Raw genomic sequence first — 16,778 nt, forward strand, 5'->3', positions numbered from 1 at the left:
AGTAAATGGATATATTTTGTCCATGCCAAGCCATATTTAGACAAATTGTATCCAGGAGCCAGGGTTATTCCAGGAAAAGTCCAACTTGGATGTATCCCGCTGAATGTCCAAAGTTGGAGGTACAAAAATGGGTCATTTTTGAATGGCAAGCTGCTAGATGTCCAAATATATACTGTATATACTCAAATATAAGTCAATCCAAATATAAGTCGAGACCCCCATTCCCCCCCCCCAAAGGAGGAAAAATGGTTGACTCGAATATAAGACGGGAGCTTAATATTCAAGTGCCATGCACTGCCAGGATCTGCACCCAGTGTCCCCCTCCCTCCCCTGCCAGGCTCTGCAGCCAGCCATCTTCTCTTCCTTACCAGGCTCTATACCCAGAACAACAGGGCATTCGGAAAAATTAAGAAGAGACAGATTTAGAACCAATGCTAGGAAGCTCTTCTTCACCTAAAAGGGTGGTGGACACCTGGAATGCGCTGCCAGAGGGTGTGATAGGACAGAGTATGGTATTGGGGTTCAAGAAGGGATTAGATGATTTCCTGAAGGGAAAGGGGATAAGAAAGGTATAGATAGAGGATTACTATACAGGTCCTGGACCTGATGGGCCGCCGCGTGAGCGGACTGCTGGGCATGATGGACCTTTGGTCTAACCCAGAAGAGGCACTGCTTATGTTCTTATGTCCCTCACTAGCTGCCATGCTCTGCACCCAGTCATCTTCCCTCCCTGTCCTACCAGGCTCTGTACCTAGCGCCCCCTCACTCCTTGCTAGGTTCTATACCCACCCTGCCACACCTTCCTACCTCTGGTGGTCTAGTGGAAGGCCGGGACAGGAGGGATGCATCCTGTCTCCCGTCCATCTAACTTTTTTTAACCCCCCTCCCCCTCCCCGGCGCGTGCTTACCTGTCATTTTTAATCCCTGGTGGTCCAGCGGTGTATGAGGCAGGAGTGATCTTTCCGCACCCTGCTCCATGCTGAGCCTCTCCGTCCCCGTTCCTTTTTGGCGGCCAGCAGCACACTCAACAGGGCCGAGCTCTTCCTGCTTTCTGCTCAGCCCCCCGTTGCTCTCTGAATGGCCGCCACCAGTTCTCATCTGTCGGCGGCCATTCAGAGAGCAGCGTGGGGCCGAGTAGGAAGTAGGAAGAGCTTGTCCCTGTCCCTATAATACCATCCTGTGTACTACCCCAATAGCATTTATGGCTGCAGGTTGCACCTATATGGCAGTATAGTAGGGCTTGGTTGAGCTCACATATTCTACCGTAGTGGTTAGAGTGGCTTATGGGCCTGGGTCCTCCTCTCTAAGGTTCATTAGCCCACCCACCATGCTACTTAAGACACTTGTGTGCAGCTGTACTAGGCTTCCCCATACCAGATGCTGCTGTTTTACAGCCAGGTATGTACCTTTTTGTTCTCATTTTTGTGTGGTGGAAGGAGGTCAGTGAGCACTGGGAAAGTGTGGGAGGTGTCTTACCTTGATGATCAGTGGTCATCTGGTCAGTTTGTGTACTTTTATGGCACTTACACCCTTCTAAAACAGGTCTAATTCCAAACGTATAATTTCAATCCAGCAGAATGTCTTGAAAAATGTTTGGTTATCAATTCAAGACGTCCTTGTCTAACCCACATTTGAAACCGCCCAAAGCCCACCCATGCCCATCTTGTATTCTGAACGTACAGAGGTTGGAGTACCTCGCTAGATGTACAGAAAGACAATTTTGACTATCGTCACTTGAACATCCTGGCGATTAGGACGTCCAAGTACCGATTTAGGATTTTTTGGGATGTCTTGGTTTTTTTTATTATGAGCCCAATAGTTTCCTGCTATTCTGTGGTGACCAGGACTGGAAATTCTAGTCCTACTCATGGAATTTCTGCAGAGGAAAGAAGACTGGTGTAAACAGCTGCAGAAGCATGCACCAGCCTGTCCTCCCATCCACATTTGCTTAAACCTAATGCATAACAGTAGTGGCACTAAGCATCAGGTAGGCTCCTTCCACTTCTATTCAGCCTGAGGCCATTGTTTTACACTTTTGATGGTTTTGTCCCATAACATCTAGACTTGAAATTATAGTTCTGCTTAGTGAAAGTACAAGTCCCCAGACGAAATGAGATAAAACAAGGACATTTCAAAACTACTAAATTTTAAGTTTGGACATCAACCATGTAGGGATTGTGCCCGACGTGCTCAGACAATTACTGGGGTGTAGTGGATCTCTCCAGGGAAATCATATAACATCAGATGCAGATTCCAAATTGATTTTAAGACTGCCATTTTGATTTATGTGATCCTATGTCCTTGCAATTTTACTTTTCTAGAATGAACAAAAAAGAAGACAAGAGTGAAGCCGACTGAACACAAAAGTAGAATTCATAATAAGGATCTTACTGCTTCTTTAGTGGAACGCTGGTTACATTTTAATCACACTATTGATGATTTGAGAGTGACAATTATTCAACGTAGTACTCTTGTCATCCTATCAGAGACATTATAGCTTGAGTTATAAGGAACAATGGTGGATTTTTAAATTAAGTACTCTATACCTTTGGGGTTAAAATGCTGAAATTGATTGGATGTCTTTAATTACACAGCTGTATTAACATCATGATTTAGGATGCTGTTGCCTGTTTTCAGCTTTTGAATGGAGTAAAGCAAACAAACAGAGATGATATGATATTATTTGGACTGTCCTTCTTCCTGAAGTAGATAAACAAACCATCGTCAGGTCGAAAGAAGAATTCATTAAGGTAAATTATTTTCTGTTAAATAATATGGAAGATTTGATCACAGAATGAATTTGATTTTTGGGATATCAAACACATGCATTTGGATTGTGTTTGAACACGAATACGGACTAAATGATGAATTATAGCCTATAAGTTTTTATGAATATATAAGCTAGGCATTTTTAAAGTCCAGTCACTATTATTTATATTAATTTAAAATCTTTACTAGTTTTGAAATGTCCTTTTTTGACGCTTACCTTTACTGTTATTATTGTAGGATCAATCGGAAAAGAATACACTCCCTTTCCATATTTACAGATTTAGGATTTGTGAATTCAGTTATTTGCGAGCGCCCCCCCGCAATCCGGCACCCTCCGCCCGCGATCCGGCACCCCCCGCCACGATCCGGCACCCCCCCCGCCACGATTTGGCACCCCCCACCGCTTCTTACCCTCATCTGGGCACTGGCACCGGCATGTCCTGTGCTTGGTGCCGGTACCCGAAGATCGGTCTCCTCTTCTGCTAGGCCTTGAGCATATGAGCATGCTCAAGGCCTGCGAGTTCACGTTCAGATGTCCAGATGAGGGTAAGAAGCGCTGAGGGGGGGGTGCCGGATCGTGGCGGGGGGGGGTGCCGGATCACAGAGGGGGATGACGGATCACAGGGTGGGGGCCTTCGGGGGAAGCAATGCTGGTTCTCATGGGTGGGGGAGGGAAACGCATCAAAGCGAGTTTCCATTATTTCCTATGGGGAAACTCGCTTTGATAAACGAGCATTTTGGATTACAAGCATGCTCCTGAAATGGATTATGCCCGTAATCCAAGGTACCACTGTATTATTGTATTCATAATTAGATAAAAGCAGACCTCTACCCCCAATAAACACAGGAGCATCTGACAATCCTAATGTATGACCAAGCATTCTGGACTGGACTGGAGTGCAGCATTCTTAAATTCTTATACAAGTTGTCCAAAATATACTGTACAATCTAGCTAATCTAGTTACCTCTTGTGCAAAATGAAGGTACTACCTTATAAATATTCATTATGGGGTATAAGAGGGATTTGAAATTCACATGTTCAGATTCTTTCTCTTTGCATATCACTTATAAAAGATTGGTTATAACAAGAACTGTATGTGTGGTTGCTATTTCTTTATATGTTGTTCATGAGCAATACAAAGATAAAGATATTTAAATATACAATAAGGACTCCTTTTACAAAGCCGCGCTAGCAGTTTTAACGTGCGCACTAGCCGGAAATCTGCCGCCTGCTCAAAAGGAGGCGGTATCGTCTAGCGCGCACTATTCCGCGCGTTAAGGCTCTAGCGCGGCTATGTAAAAGGAGCCCTAAGTATTCATTAGGAAAACCTAAAACCCAACCAGCTAAGTCAGAACACTCCTAAAAACTAGACTGTCAACTCAGATAAGTACATCCTGCTCTCTTTTGAAAAAAAAGAAACCAAACAAGGAAATGCAAAGATGAACAAGCAGAATGTTTAAGTTTTCTTACTGGAATCATAAAAATCTGCATTGGCAAGGTTTTCAGCAGTTTTCTCCACAGCCAGTGGAGAAGCAAGCTGAAAGCAGGAGCTCGATAATGAGCAGCTGTTGTCTTGAATTTGTATGTTCCATTTTTTCTTCTCAATACATTGGACACTGCAGAGAAGAACACCAGGCAAGGCAAATCCTACTGTAGTATCCCTGGGAACTCATTACAGATATAGGTTTTTAAAAAAAACAAAACAATAAGTTTCCCATTTCCATCAATATAACCTAGTTTTATTTACCTGTAATTGCTTTTGTGATGAAAGATGATGCACCATGCCTCCTGTAGCCTCGGGGCTGCAATTATAACAAAACTATTATTCATCATGCAACAACAGAGAAGCATCAGATTCTCAGATTTACTCAGTCAATGCAGTTATGCTACCTGCTAGTCTCAAATGGGATTTTCATTTAATTTTGATCATGGCTGGCTATGTATTCTTAAATAACACATATGACTATAAAATGTCAGTATTCCCACTGACTTCTACCAAACCTACAAAAAAAGTAAGCAATGTACTGAAGTCCATTGCCTTCATCCACGTTGTACTACAGTGTTTAATCTGTAGGTCTGTCACTACTGTAGAGATGAAATCAGTTTCTCTCCTCCTGGCTCCCTCTGCCACCTACTTTAGCCCAAAAACTTGCAAGGCACTATAGCAGAGAAAATGCAAGCTCAGCCTAGTGTAAACTAATAGATCAGTGTTTCTCAAACCTTTAGCCAATATTACTCCATATTAACAGAAAAAAGTCACAACCCCCAAATGATAACCAAAAGAGTAAGTCTCCTATCTCCCTTCCCCTCTCCCCTCAAACACAATCCAGGGTAGAAAGGCAAGAGAGGAGAGGATGACATTTCTTTGGGTAAGCAAACATTATTTTGCTCTGTGCTTTGATAATTGTGGAATAAAAGATAAAATTGTAGGTTCCTCTATAAAGAGAGTTTAAATCTTAAAAAAGCAAACTTTACTTATTTGCTAGTTTCCATAGTATAAAAGTCTGTTCACCATATGTTTAAATTTGAACTTTCTGCTAGAAATAGAAACTTAATAACTGTCACAACCTACAGCATTAACAAATTGAGCTTGGCTCTATTTTGCCTGACAGAGGCTATCTTCTTTGCTGCCCACCCCTAGTACATTTTTTCACTTACAGTCTATTATTCTAATTAGGATAACAGGAGGGATGTTTATTACAGACTCTTACCAAAATGACTCAAATATAGTAAAAAAAAAAAACTAAAAAAAAACAAAACAATAATATAAAGTAACACTTTCACTTAAATTGATGCATAGATGTCAAGTTTGATAATTGCAGGACAGCACAGGCTCTGCAGCAAATCAAAAACGAAGGAAAAAGCCTCAGACAAGGGCTCTCCCACCTCCACTAAAAAGTGGTGATTGTTTAAAGGTGGTTGAGCGATCACCTCGTCGGCAAAAAACTTTCATTGAAATTGAAAAGACTCTATTCTGTACTGATGAGGACATGAAAAAAGATAAATGAAAATTGTTTCAACATCTTCAGTTGATCGGTACACCAACGGTAGCCTAAGTTTCACAAATCTGCTGCCCCAGACTTCAAAACGGGACACTAAGTGTGTCTCTTGCTTCTTTGTGTTTTCCCCTATGACAGACTTTGGAAGAGCGTTCCAGTTTTCCACCACTCTCTGGGTGAAGAAGAACTATACAAACTCAGTGAACTAGGCATAAGAGGCACGGTACTGAAGTGGTTTGCAAAATCCCTCAAGGGATTCAAGACAAAGTTAGACAAGTTCCTGCTAAATAGGAATGTGAGCTGGTAGAACTAGTCTCAGTTCGGGTGCTGGTCTTTGACCAAAAGGCCGCCGCATGAGCAGACTGCTGGGCGTGATGGACCACTTGTCTGACCCAGCAGCAGCACTTCTTATGTTCTTACTAAAACAATTAGGGCTCGGAAAAGAAAACACCTGAAAGGAATGTAAAATCCTGAGTGAACAGGTGGGCGTGAATTGTTTGTTTACTCCTTCCAAAAGTACAAGTAGGGCGCACAAATGGAAGGTACCAAGTAGTACATTTAGCACAAATCAGAGAAAATATTTACTTGCCCCCATATTCTATACAGTATATGGTACCTAAAAAAATTGGTGCCAATCAAAATGGCATTTAGTGCATTTCTATAAAAAGACACCCATTATATATACAGTAGAATCACACAGCAGCTGTTACGTGGCATAAAATTTAGGTGAACCAGGCCTAAATACTGACTAAGTTGTGTATGGATTAGGTGTATTCTATAACAGTGAGCCTATCTTTTAGGAATTCCATGATTTATCCATGCTCATCCTCTGACCATGCCACGCACACCAATTTAAACATACACAACTTAGGATGCTATATACAGAATTTGGACCTCAATGTGTAATTAAGTTCTGGAATTTGTTGCCAGAGAATGTGCTAAAAGCTGTTAGCATAGAAGTGGTTTTAAAAGGTTTGGACAAGTTCCTAAAATAAAGTCCATGAATCATTATTAAGGTGAACTTGGGAAAATCCATTGTTATGAAATCTATTTTACTCTTTTGGGATCACCAGGTACTTGTGACTTGGATTGGCCACTAATGGAAACAGGATATTGGGCTTAATGAACTTTTGATCTCTCCCAGTACAACACTTTATTTATTCAATTTTTTATACCATTCTCCCAGGGGAACTCAGAATTGTTTACATTAATTTATTCAGGTACTCAAGCATTTTTCCCTGCCTGTCCCAGGGGCTCACAATCTATCTAATGTACCTGGGGCAATGGGGGATTAAGTGACTTGCCCAGGGTCACAAGGAGCAGCAACCACACACTGAGGCTGAGGCTCTAGCTTTAACCACTGCACCACACACAATAGTAAACCCCTCACAACAGGGAAATACCTATAGTATCTAAATGTAACTTGCCTTGAGCTACTACTAAAAAAAAAAATTGAGCTAAATCAAAATAAATTTATGAAAATAATGTGAGGACATAGTGAAAAAAATTGATTATGCTTGAAATACAATCATTGGCACAAGGACCTGCTTCTTGCCAAAGAAAGCTAGTCCTTCCCTTAGGAATTTATTTATGAAAATTATTTTAAGCAGCCTATCAACAGGAATTCCAACTAACAAAAAAATATAGCTGCCTTTTTCACCCATTTGAGGATTACATTACATATTGCATTATAGTTGTACCATAACCTCAGAAGACACAAAAATACTTTTGTTGGATCAAGTGAAGCTCAGGGTGAGAATTTATGGCTACTACAGTATAATCTCGCTATAATGGGCTCGCTTATAACGGAATACCATTTATAGCGGACGAGGTCCGCTAGTCCCAGCCGTGCACCTTTATGACCATGCAGAAAATCACTGCATATAGCGGACTCGCATATAACGGACAAACAATTTGGTCCCCAGAGCCACATTTAGCTGTAGTTTTGTTTGGCTATAACAGACATGCAGGCTCCGCCTACAAGGTCGGTGATATAGTATCAAAATGCAGCCCAGAATAAAATGACAAAATTATTTTTCTTTCCAGTACAGTACGACATAATGCTTTAGAACATCTTTTAGTGTTCTGGTTTTGCAATCATTTCGTGCCATACCAATGTTTTGTTGAGTTTTGTTATTGATGCTGCTGATATGCTTATGCAGTGACTGTTGTTCATTGATTGTATGTTGTTTCAAGTTGACCTAAATAAAGGTTTTTTTTAAATGCAACTCTGGATATAACGGACTGTTTTTCCAGGTCCCTTGAAGTCCGTTATAACGAGATTATACTGTATTGCAGAAGTTGGATGACATTTTTCTTTTTGTATTTTTTTTAAGGATGTCTCTATTTAACCAAGTCAACCTCACAACCACCCTATTAAAACACACAAAGGATTTTATAGCTTAAGTTAAAATGTATATATGTACAATAACTGTGCTGGTGGTAAACCGATGTGTGGTCAAAACTGAATAAACAAGGAGCATGCATAATTTTTCTACATGCACAACCAATTTATATTTACATGCTTAATTTTTAAATGTTCAATGTGCCATTCAGGCACATCTTTATGCCCTGTTTTGAAATGGGTAAAGTTACATGACCATGCTTGACTGTAAAACAAATCAATATTCCAACAATTATTTGAATATCCTTTGTTTTAAAAAGCAGGTTGTTTGGGCATGTTTGAAGTTACACAATTAATAATGCTGTTACGTGCATAACAGAAAGGTTATCCCTCATGGCCTTGTTCTTGATTCTATTATTTGGTTACCATTTTTGCTACCATTTAACTTCTCTTCCATCAACAAAAAAGTTCCTTACACTATTGCTACTTGCTCCTCTGCTGGATTTCTTCTGCGTGCAGTCAAAATTGGCATAGTCACTTGTAAAGTACCCATGTCTATTTTGTCACTCCCTCTGTAATTCCCTACTCCAACTGTCCTGTTTATCTAATTAGACTATAAACTCTGTCGAGCAGAGATTGCCTCTTATATGGTTAATATAATATACCACGCTGCATATATCTGCCAGTGCTATACAAATGATAAGTAGTTGTATTTTAGCACATGACCAAAGTGAACAAATGTGTACAGGGAAGCGGGACATTATTTAGCATACTATCCATATGTAGTAAGAGGAGAGAAAATGTTAAGATGACTTTGTAGATGCTGGACCTGAAGAAACAGAAAGGACATTTAGCAAGGGCCTACTTGCCCTGGTCAGTTTTCCTGCTATGACTTGCTGGGCACACTCCTAATGCAAATGTCAGACACCTCCCTTACAGCACTCGGAGTACTCCTGGAAAAAAAAATGAATGAGTGGGGAAAGATGTTATATATTTGGGGTTTAGTGAATAAAATCTGCTTTACCAAAGCTTCCAGTTCATTCCCTAATGGGCAACTCAATCACTTTTTTACTGTGGAAAAAAAAATAGAGTACAGTAATTCCATCTTCCAGCCCATTTTACTTACTCTGCAAAAGACACATACACTCCTAACTGTAACTCTATGGTTTAATTTGATTTAATATACCACACTTCCTTAAGTAATAAGAGTGGTTAACAGTAACAAACCACATGAGAAGGAAAAGAACTATAAGCCATGAAAAAAAAGAAAGCAAAGAAGGGAGAAAAAATTTATATACAGACTGCAAGGCTAGTAGATCATTTCAACAGCTGAATCATCCAGTTCAACTGAAAATGATTTTTTTTTTTAATAAGCCTTCCAAAGGTGTGAATAAGCATGTGGATAAAGGTGAGCTGGTTGATGTTGTAGTGTATCTAGATTTGCAGAAAGATTTTGATAAAGTTCCTCATGAGAGGCTCCTGTGAAAATTAAGAGAGTCATGGGATAGGTGGCAAAGTTCAGTTGTGCATTAGGAATTGGTTATCAGATAGAAAACAGAGGGAAGAGTTAAATGGTCATTTTTCTCAATGGAGGAGAGTAAACAGTGGAATGCCGGTGTTATTTAACTTTTTTATAAATGATCTAGAAATTGGGACGACGAGTGAGGTGATTAAATTTGCAAATGACACTAAACTGTTCAAAGTTTTTAAAACGTATGCGGATTGTGAACAATTGCAGGCAGACCTTAGGAAATTGGAAGACTGAGAGTCCAGGTGGCAGATGAAATTTAATGTGGACAAATGCAAAGTGATGCACATTGAGAAGAATAGCCCAAATCACAGTTACGGGATGCTAGGGTCCACCATGGGGGTTATCGCCCAAGAAAAGGATCTAAGTATAATCGTAGACAATACGATGAAACCTTCCACCCAATGTGCGACAGCAGCCAAAAATCAAACAGGATGCTAGGAATTGTTTTAAAAGGGATAGTTAACAAGACTAAGAATGCTATAATGCCCCTGTATTGTTCTATGGTGCGACCTCATCTGGAGTATTGTGTTCAATTCTGGCCTCCTTATCTCAAGAAAGATATAGCGGAATTAGAAAAGGTTCATAGAAGAGCGACCAAGATGATAAAGGGGATGGAACTCCCTTCGTATGAGAAGACTAAAATGGTTAGGGCTCTTCAGCTTGGAAAAGAGACGGCTGAGGGGATATATGACTGAAGTCTACAAAATCCTGAGTGGAGTAGAACAGGTATAAGTGGATTGATTGTTCACTCTATGAAAAATTACAAAGACTAGGGGACACTCAATGAAGTTACAGGGAAATACTTTTAAAACCAATAGGAGGAAATATTTTTTCACTCAGAGAATAGTTAAGGTCTGGAACACATTGCCAGAGGTTGTGGTAAGAGCGAATAGCGTAACTGGACAATTTACTGGAGGAAAAGTCCATAGTCTGGTATTGAGAAAGACATGGAGGAAGCATCGGTAGCATGGAATGTTGCTATTCCTTGGGTTTTGGCCAGGTATTAGGGACCTGGATTGACCACCGTGAGAACAGGCTACTGGGCTTGATGGACCATTGGTCTGTTTTTATAAGTAGACTCAAGGTAAGCTATATTGTGAAGAGCCTTTTCAAGTTAGAAAACCGGTTAAAACATTGTGAAGAGCCTTTTCAAGTTAGAAAACCAGTTAAAACATTGTGAGATGTGCTGGCACAAGAAATTGAATAGGCCACTGAAACTAAAGCATGACCAATATTTTGCGCAACCCATAATCAATTAGAAAGACCAAACCCGTTTTGTTTGGTCCCTCCAAAAGTGTTGCATTTCCCTTAATAGAAGGAAAAAAAAAAAAACACCCAATAAAAGTCACAAATAAATTAAAGTAATTGAATGTGTTTCATTCAAAAAGTATAAGCTTACAAGACCACCACATAGGTCTCTTCTTCAGACCAGACCCACTTAAATTATCTGAAAAGAACACTCAAGCCAATAAAGTTGTTTATACAATAGAATGAATGGCAACCTACAAAGAATCCAGTTTCCCCAAGATCAATATAGGTACTTAAACGCTGCATTACATTAGTGTTGAGAGGATGCACTACTAAACTGGGCGACAGTTTTGTTCTCTCTTAGGGGCTAGCTCAATCCTTGCTACAGCACTGCTAGCAGAAGGAGAAGGAGAAGTTAGCCTGGCTTTATCCTGCTAGTGGGCTTTAAAAGAAAATACAGGTCAGAAAGAAAACCAAATCCAAACTTCCCAGCCGCCAGATGCTTTTCCCCCTACACGTGGGAAGCGCGAGTTTGACAGCCACGTCCACATACTCCCCACGCGGGCTACCAAGGACCAGCCCCAGCGCGAGCGGCTCTCCTTATTACTGAATCCAGTGACAGAAACACTTTCTGTCTTTCAAACAAAATAAAACTGTATTGGAAACATGACCTATTGTTATGACAAGCCACAGCCTGAGAAGTTTCCTAATTTTTCAATCCTGAAACATGATCTTGCAAGAACCCAAACTCCCGTCCCAGCACCCACGCTACGCATACTAGTCTTGCCGCCCCTCACCTGCGGCTCAGCCTCAGGAGGCCACTCTACATTCACCAGCAGATCATAGAGCACGTTCTCTTCCTCCATCTCCTCCTCCTGCAGTTGCTCAGCCAACCCGACAACAACTACTGACGCTGCCATCTTTTCACCGGAAAGAACGGAAGCAAAACTACGGTGGCTAGCACAGGACACACCGAGAACGTATTGAATAGGATGAAAGAGAGGGAATTTCGAAATTCTTTAAATTAAGTTCTGTGGTGGTAACCGTGTTAATACAAATAAAATACGGGAGTATTTTTGAATGGACTAACAGTACATTTTTATACCTTTCAGAAGTTAAAGCTTTTTCCTCATGTCGAGACAGTTCAGTCTTGTCTTGAAGAAGGAAAATTTGGCTTCAGAACCCCATCCCACCTCTAGAGGTGGAGTAGAGAAATGACTATAAACAAAAAGTGGGTAAAAATCTCACGGTTTCTGATAGGGTTCCCAAATAAAAACACCCATCCAAGGGCTTTGACCAAAAAAATGTATAGATATTTTAAGTAGTAATAAATAGAAATACTTGGATTGGGTTGGTACCAGTTGTTGAAGTTTGACGGTGTTAAAGGCAGTGGAATCCAGTGTTGAACATTTTGTCATAAAGGCAATAAGATGTTAAAATTTGCAATAGATTATGTTATATTTTATATAGTTTTCAGTTATATTTTGCCTGTTATAAAAATTTAATAAAATGTTTGAACTAAATAAAAAAAATTGCAATAGATGTTACATAATTTCAATCTAAGTTCTATAATAACAGAGATCTCAAACATTTGACATCTTATTAATTAATTTCACAGCGAGCAACTTATTTCAAAAGACCATTACAATCAGATTATTATTACAGTATTATTTATTTATTTGATATACTGTACCACCTTTACCAATTAAGGGCCTAAGTGGTGAACATAATTACTAAAAATAAACCACAGAAAGGAAAGGCACACCAATATCAAAAGAAAAGTTCCAGAGATAACAAATATACAATCATTCAATCTTAAAAAAAAAAAAAAAAAAGTTAATAAAAACTACGGTTACCAGATGTCCGAGAAAACCCAGACATGTCCCCTTTTTAGAGGACTGTCCGGGTGCCTGGACAGATTTCCAAAACCCAGCAATGCACACGATGTCATCGCGACGACATCTGCGCAGAAGCAGTCCTGAGCTCAGGGAGGTTTGTTTGGGGGCAGGGCTGGGGGGGGGCAGAACAGGATGGAGCTGGAGGCGGAACAGGGTGGGAACAGGTGTCCCCTCTTTTTATAGAGGAAATTTGGCCACCCTACTAAAAACAAATAAAATTAATATCTCAATCTGTCTCTTCAAGGGACCCATCCCTGCTCTCAACCAGGTTTATCTATTTGGAGAAAAAGTGTGTTTTTAATAAAGTCTTGAAACGGGGAAAAGATTGTTCAGCTCTTAAGAAATAGACACCACCTCCAGAATCCCCTAGACCCACTTATCTACCACCCTAATAGCCCTTATGGCTGCAGGAGCCACTTATATGCCAGTACAAAAGGATTTGGGGGGTGTATAGGGGAGTGCACATGTTTCAGTATCAATGCAGAGATTACAGGGGCTTATGGGCATGGGGCCTCCTCTCTATGGGTCCCTAACCCACCCCCAAGATGACTTAAACTGCCTATGTGCAAGACGACTAGGCTTTCCTATGCCAGGCTGCCAGGTGATGTTGGTCTGGAGGCTGAATTTTAAAGGTGTGATTAATATTTTTATGGGGTTGGGGGGGATCGGTGATCACTGGGGAGTGTGTGGGGGTCTGTATTATGTGTTTTCAGTGCTTATCTGGTGACTTTAGGTGTTTTTTTTTTTACTTAGACCGTGTTTTTAATGGTCTAAGTCACAACGTCCAAGTTCCATCTAGGCTCTGTTGTAAAACTTTCGGTTATATATGCTGTACGACTAAGTCTAAACCTGCCCATGTCCCGCCCAAATCCCGCCCTCGACACTCCTGAAATGCCCCGTTTAGCTATGGCCATTCAGCGGCACTATGAAGGGCTAGGTCCTTTAGAAATACATCCAAAACCCATTTTGATTATCGGCGCTTGGACATCTTTCGTTTATGATCATCCAAGTGCCGTCTTAGGCTGGTTTTTGGACGTTTTTCTCTTTTGATTATAAGCCCCTTAGCCTGTATCCCAAGAACTTAATTTTTTGTTCCCAATTTTTCTTTTAAACATTTCTTTTTCAGGTGTCCACAGATTCATACCCATCCAGACCATGCCAAGGTAAGTATTCTATAGCAGGTACATACAGGTAGCTAATCTACACAGGTCTTTAAAAAAATGTTTCCTTTGTCTCTAATAAATAAAAAATAAAATAAAAACAATTTCCAGTGCAATAGGTGAGACATTCTAGACAGCAGGGTTATTTCCCCTTAACCACATGCTGCTGCAGAAGGAATCCACTCCAGATTTTTCACTGTACCTCTGTTGTACTTCACTGGGCTCTCTAGCTCCACCTTCAGTTCTTTCCTTTTGCACACGTACCTGCAGGAGTATTTGTTCTGCTCTCCCCATTTTATTATTTTTAACTCGATGTAATTTTGTCTCCTTTGCGGAGTGCTTGGAGCAATTTTGAAACTCTCCCTGCTGAGAATTCAGACTTCAGTCTGTAGCTGACAGGCCGATCCCACTGGGTACCTGTTAGCCAGCTTGCATAGTTTCTCTGGAACTCAGAGCTGTCCCTGAGGTGGTCTCACCTACTGTTAATCAGGGGTCAAGTACAGGCTGTTAGGCACCTTTAGAAGGCTCGGCAGGGTCTCGCAGGGTGCCAGCTGCATCATAACACCTCTGCCCATCCTGGTGTGCATCCTTTGTTCTGCAGGTGTGGAGGTGTAGTCATACATTGGAGTCTGACTAACAGTCCAAAGATCAGCTTTGCAGAAACATTCCCAGCACTGTGACATTTCTTAGCACTGATGGCAGTGTATGTGGCAGGAGTAGACAACGTTGAAGCAGACTTCCTAACCCAATAAGACTCTGGATCTGGGCAATTGGGACCTGTCCCCAGAGGCATTCCAAGCAATAGTGGGGCGCTGGGGGCAGCCCCACTGCAACCGCATGGCCATGGCAAGAAACAAGAAAGTGGATCACATTTTCACTCGAAGATCCGAGCCCGGCAGCATGGGGCTCAACACTCTAGTGCAGCCGTGGCCTCAGGAGATTTTTCTGTATGTTTTTCCTCCTTGACCAATGCACAGCTGGGTCATTCAGAGGATTGCAGTTCATCCAGGCCATGTCATTCTGATGGCTCCAGATTGGCCTCACAGACCATGGTATACAGATCTGATGCACTTGCGCATAGGTCGCAACCTTCAGCTGAGCACCTATTCAGACCTTCTCAAGCAGGGTCCAGCTTCCATGGAGGATTCTGGTCACTTTAACACTTTATGCTCTTGAGCGTGCAGCCTTAGAGCATAAAGGATATTATGCCCTGGTTGTTGATACTCTTCTGAAGTCTAAGAAATCATCCACAATGTCAGCTTCTGATAAATAATGGAAGACCTTTCAACATTGGTGTACCCAGGACCCTTATTCAGTTCCGATTTTGCTAATACAGACGGGGTAGTGGATGCCTGTAATGCCCTCCCAAGGGAGGTGGTAGAAAGGAAAACAGTGACAAAATTCAAAAAGGCATGGGATAAACACAGAAAATCTCTAATTAGAAAATGAGTGGTATATACTGAAGAGCTGATACTGGACAGACTTGCAGGGGCTGTATCCGATAGCAATTTGGTATAGGGTGGGCTAGGGCGGCCATTGATGGGAACTCCAGTAACTTGGAACATGACGCTGTTGGGCAGCAGACTATACGGTATGTATCCGCAAGCAACAAGTTGGTTGAATGGGCTGGAGTTAGCTTTGATGGCAACTCCAGAAGTTGGGACCTAAGGACAGTACTGGTCGAACTTTACGGTCTATGGCCCAGAAATATCAAAGAATAAAGGACAAAAGGATGATAGGAATTATTTTAAAAGGAATGTTAACAAGACTAAGAATGTTATAATGTTCCTGTATGCTCCATGGTGTGACCTCACCTAGAGTATTGTGTTCAATTCTGGTATCCTTATCTCAAGAAAGATATAATGGCACTAGAAAAGGTTCAAAGAAGAGCAACCAAGATGATAAAAGGGATGGAATTCCTCTTGTATGAGGAAAGACTTAAAAGACTAGGGCTCTTCAGCTTGGAAGAGAGATGGCTGAGGGGAGATATGATTGAAGTCTACAAAATCCTGAGTGTAGTAGATTTTTCACTCCATCAAAAATTACAAAGACTAGGGGACACTCAATGAAGTTACAGTGAAATACTTTTAAAACCAATAGGAGGAAATATTTTTTCACTCAGAGAATAGGTAAAGGTCTGGAACACATTGCCAAAGGTTGTGGTAAGAGCGGAAAGTGTAGCTGGTTTTAAGAAAGGATTGGACAATTTCCTGGAAGAAAAGTCCATAGTCTGTTATTGAGAGATACATGGGGGAAGCCACTGCTTGCCCTGGATCAGTAGCATGGAATGTTGCTACTCCTTGGGTTTTGGCCAGGTACTAGGGACCAGGATTGGCCACTGTGAGAATGGGCTGCTGGGCTTGATGGACCATTGTTGTTCTGACCCAGTAAGGCTGTTCTTATTTAACTAATGGGCAGACTGGATAGACCATTACAGGTCTTTATCTGCTGTCATTTACTATGTTACTGTAACTACAGTAATTTGCTTTGAGACTCAAAGGCCTAATGCATTATAATCTTTCTTCTATTCTGTGTGGGTCAAAAGCTTATGCTGGGTTTTACTAAATGGCAGTAGAGGTTTGTACCGCAGGCCAGTAAAGTAAATGCTCTGATGCTCGTTGGCCCTCAGTAGAAATCTCTATCACCATTTATTAAAAGGAGCCCTTAGTAAATCATACCCCTAAATCTTTGATTTAGTGATTAAGTTAATTTGTGCTATTTAACCTCTTAGTGATGAATAAATAATTCTGAAGTAGTTTAAATAAATTGTGTCCACAGAAAGTTTATATTTTCACAGCTGATGAACTAGGGCAGGGGTAGGCAATGAT

The 16,778-nt window shown here is 41.0% G+C and overlaps 1 protein-coding gene across 1 annotated transcript in view; it reads right to left on the reverse strand.

The window, feature by feature from the left end:
* The window catches only part of NBAS (NBAS subunit of NRZ tethering complex), an 852,905-nt gene extending 841,062 nt beyond the window's left edge, over positions 1–11,843 (reverse strand). Inside the window, exons 1-2 of the mRNA XM_033937554.1 lie at positions 11,690–11,843; positions 4,518–4,572 (exon numbers count right to left, since the gene is read on the reverse strand). Coding sequence (XP_033793445.1) covers positions 4,518–4,572; positions 11,690–11,812 — 178 coding nt within the window. The 5' untranslated portion in view covers positions 11,813–11,843. The remainder of the gene's footprint in view (positions 1–4,517; positions 4,573–11,689) is intronic.
* Between the last annotated feature and the right edge of the window lie 4,935 nt (positions 11,844–16,778).

The sequence above is a fragment of the Geotrypetes seraphini genome, chromosome 3 (assembly GCF_902459505.1).
Source record: "Geotrypetes seraphini chromosome 3, aGeoSer1.1, whole genome shotgun sequence".
NCBI lineage: Eukaryota > Metazoa > Chordata > Amphibia > Gymnophiona > Dermophiidae > Geotrypetes > Geotrypetes seraphini.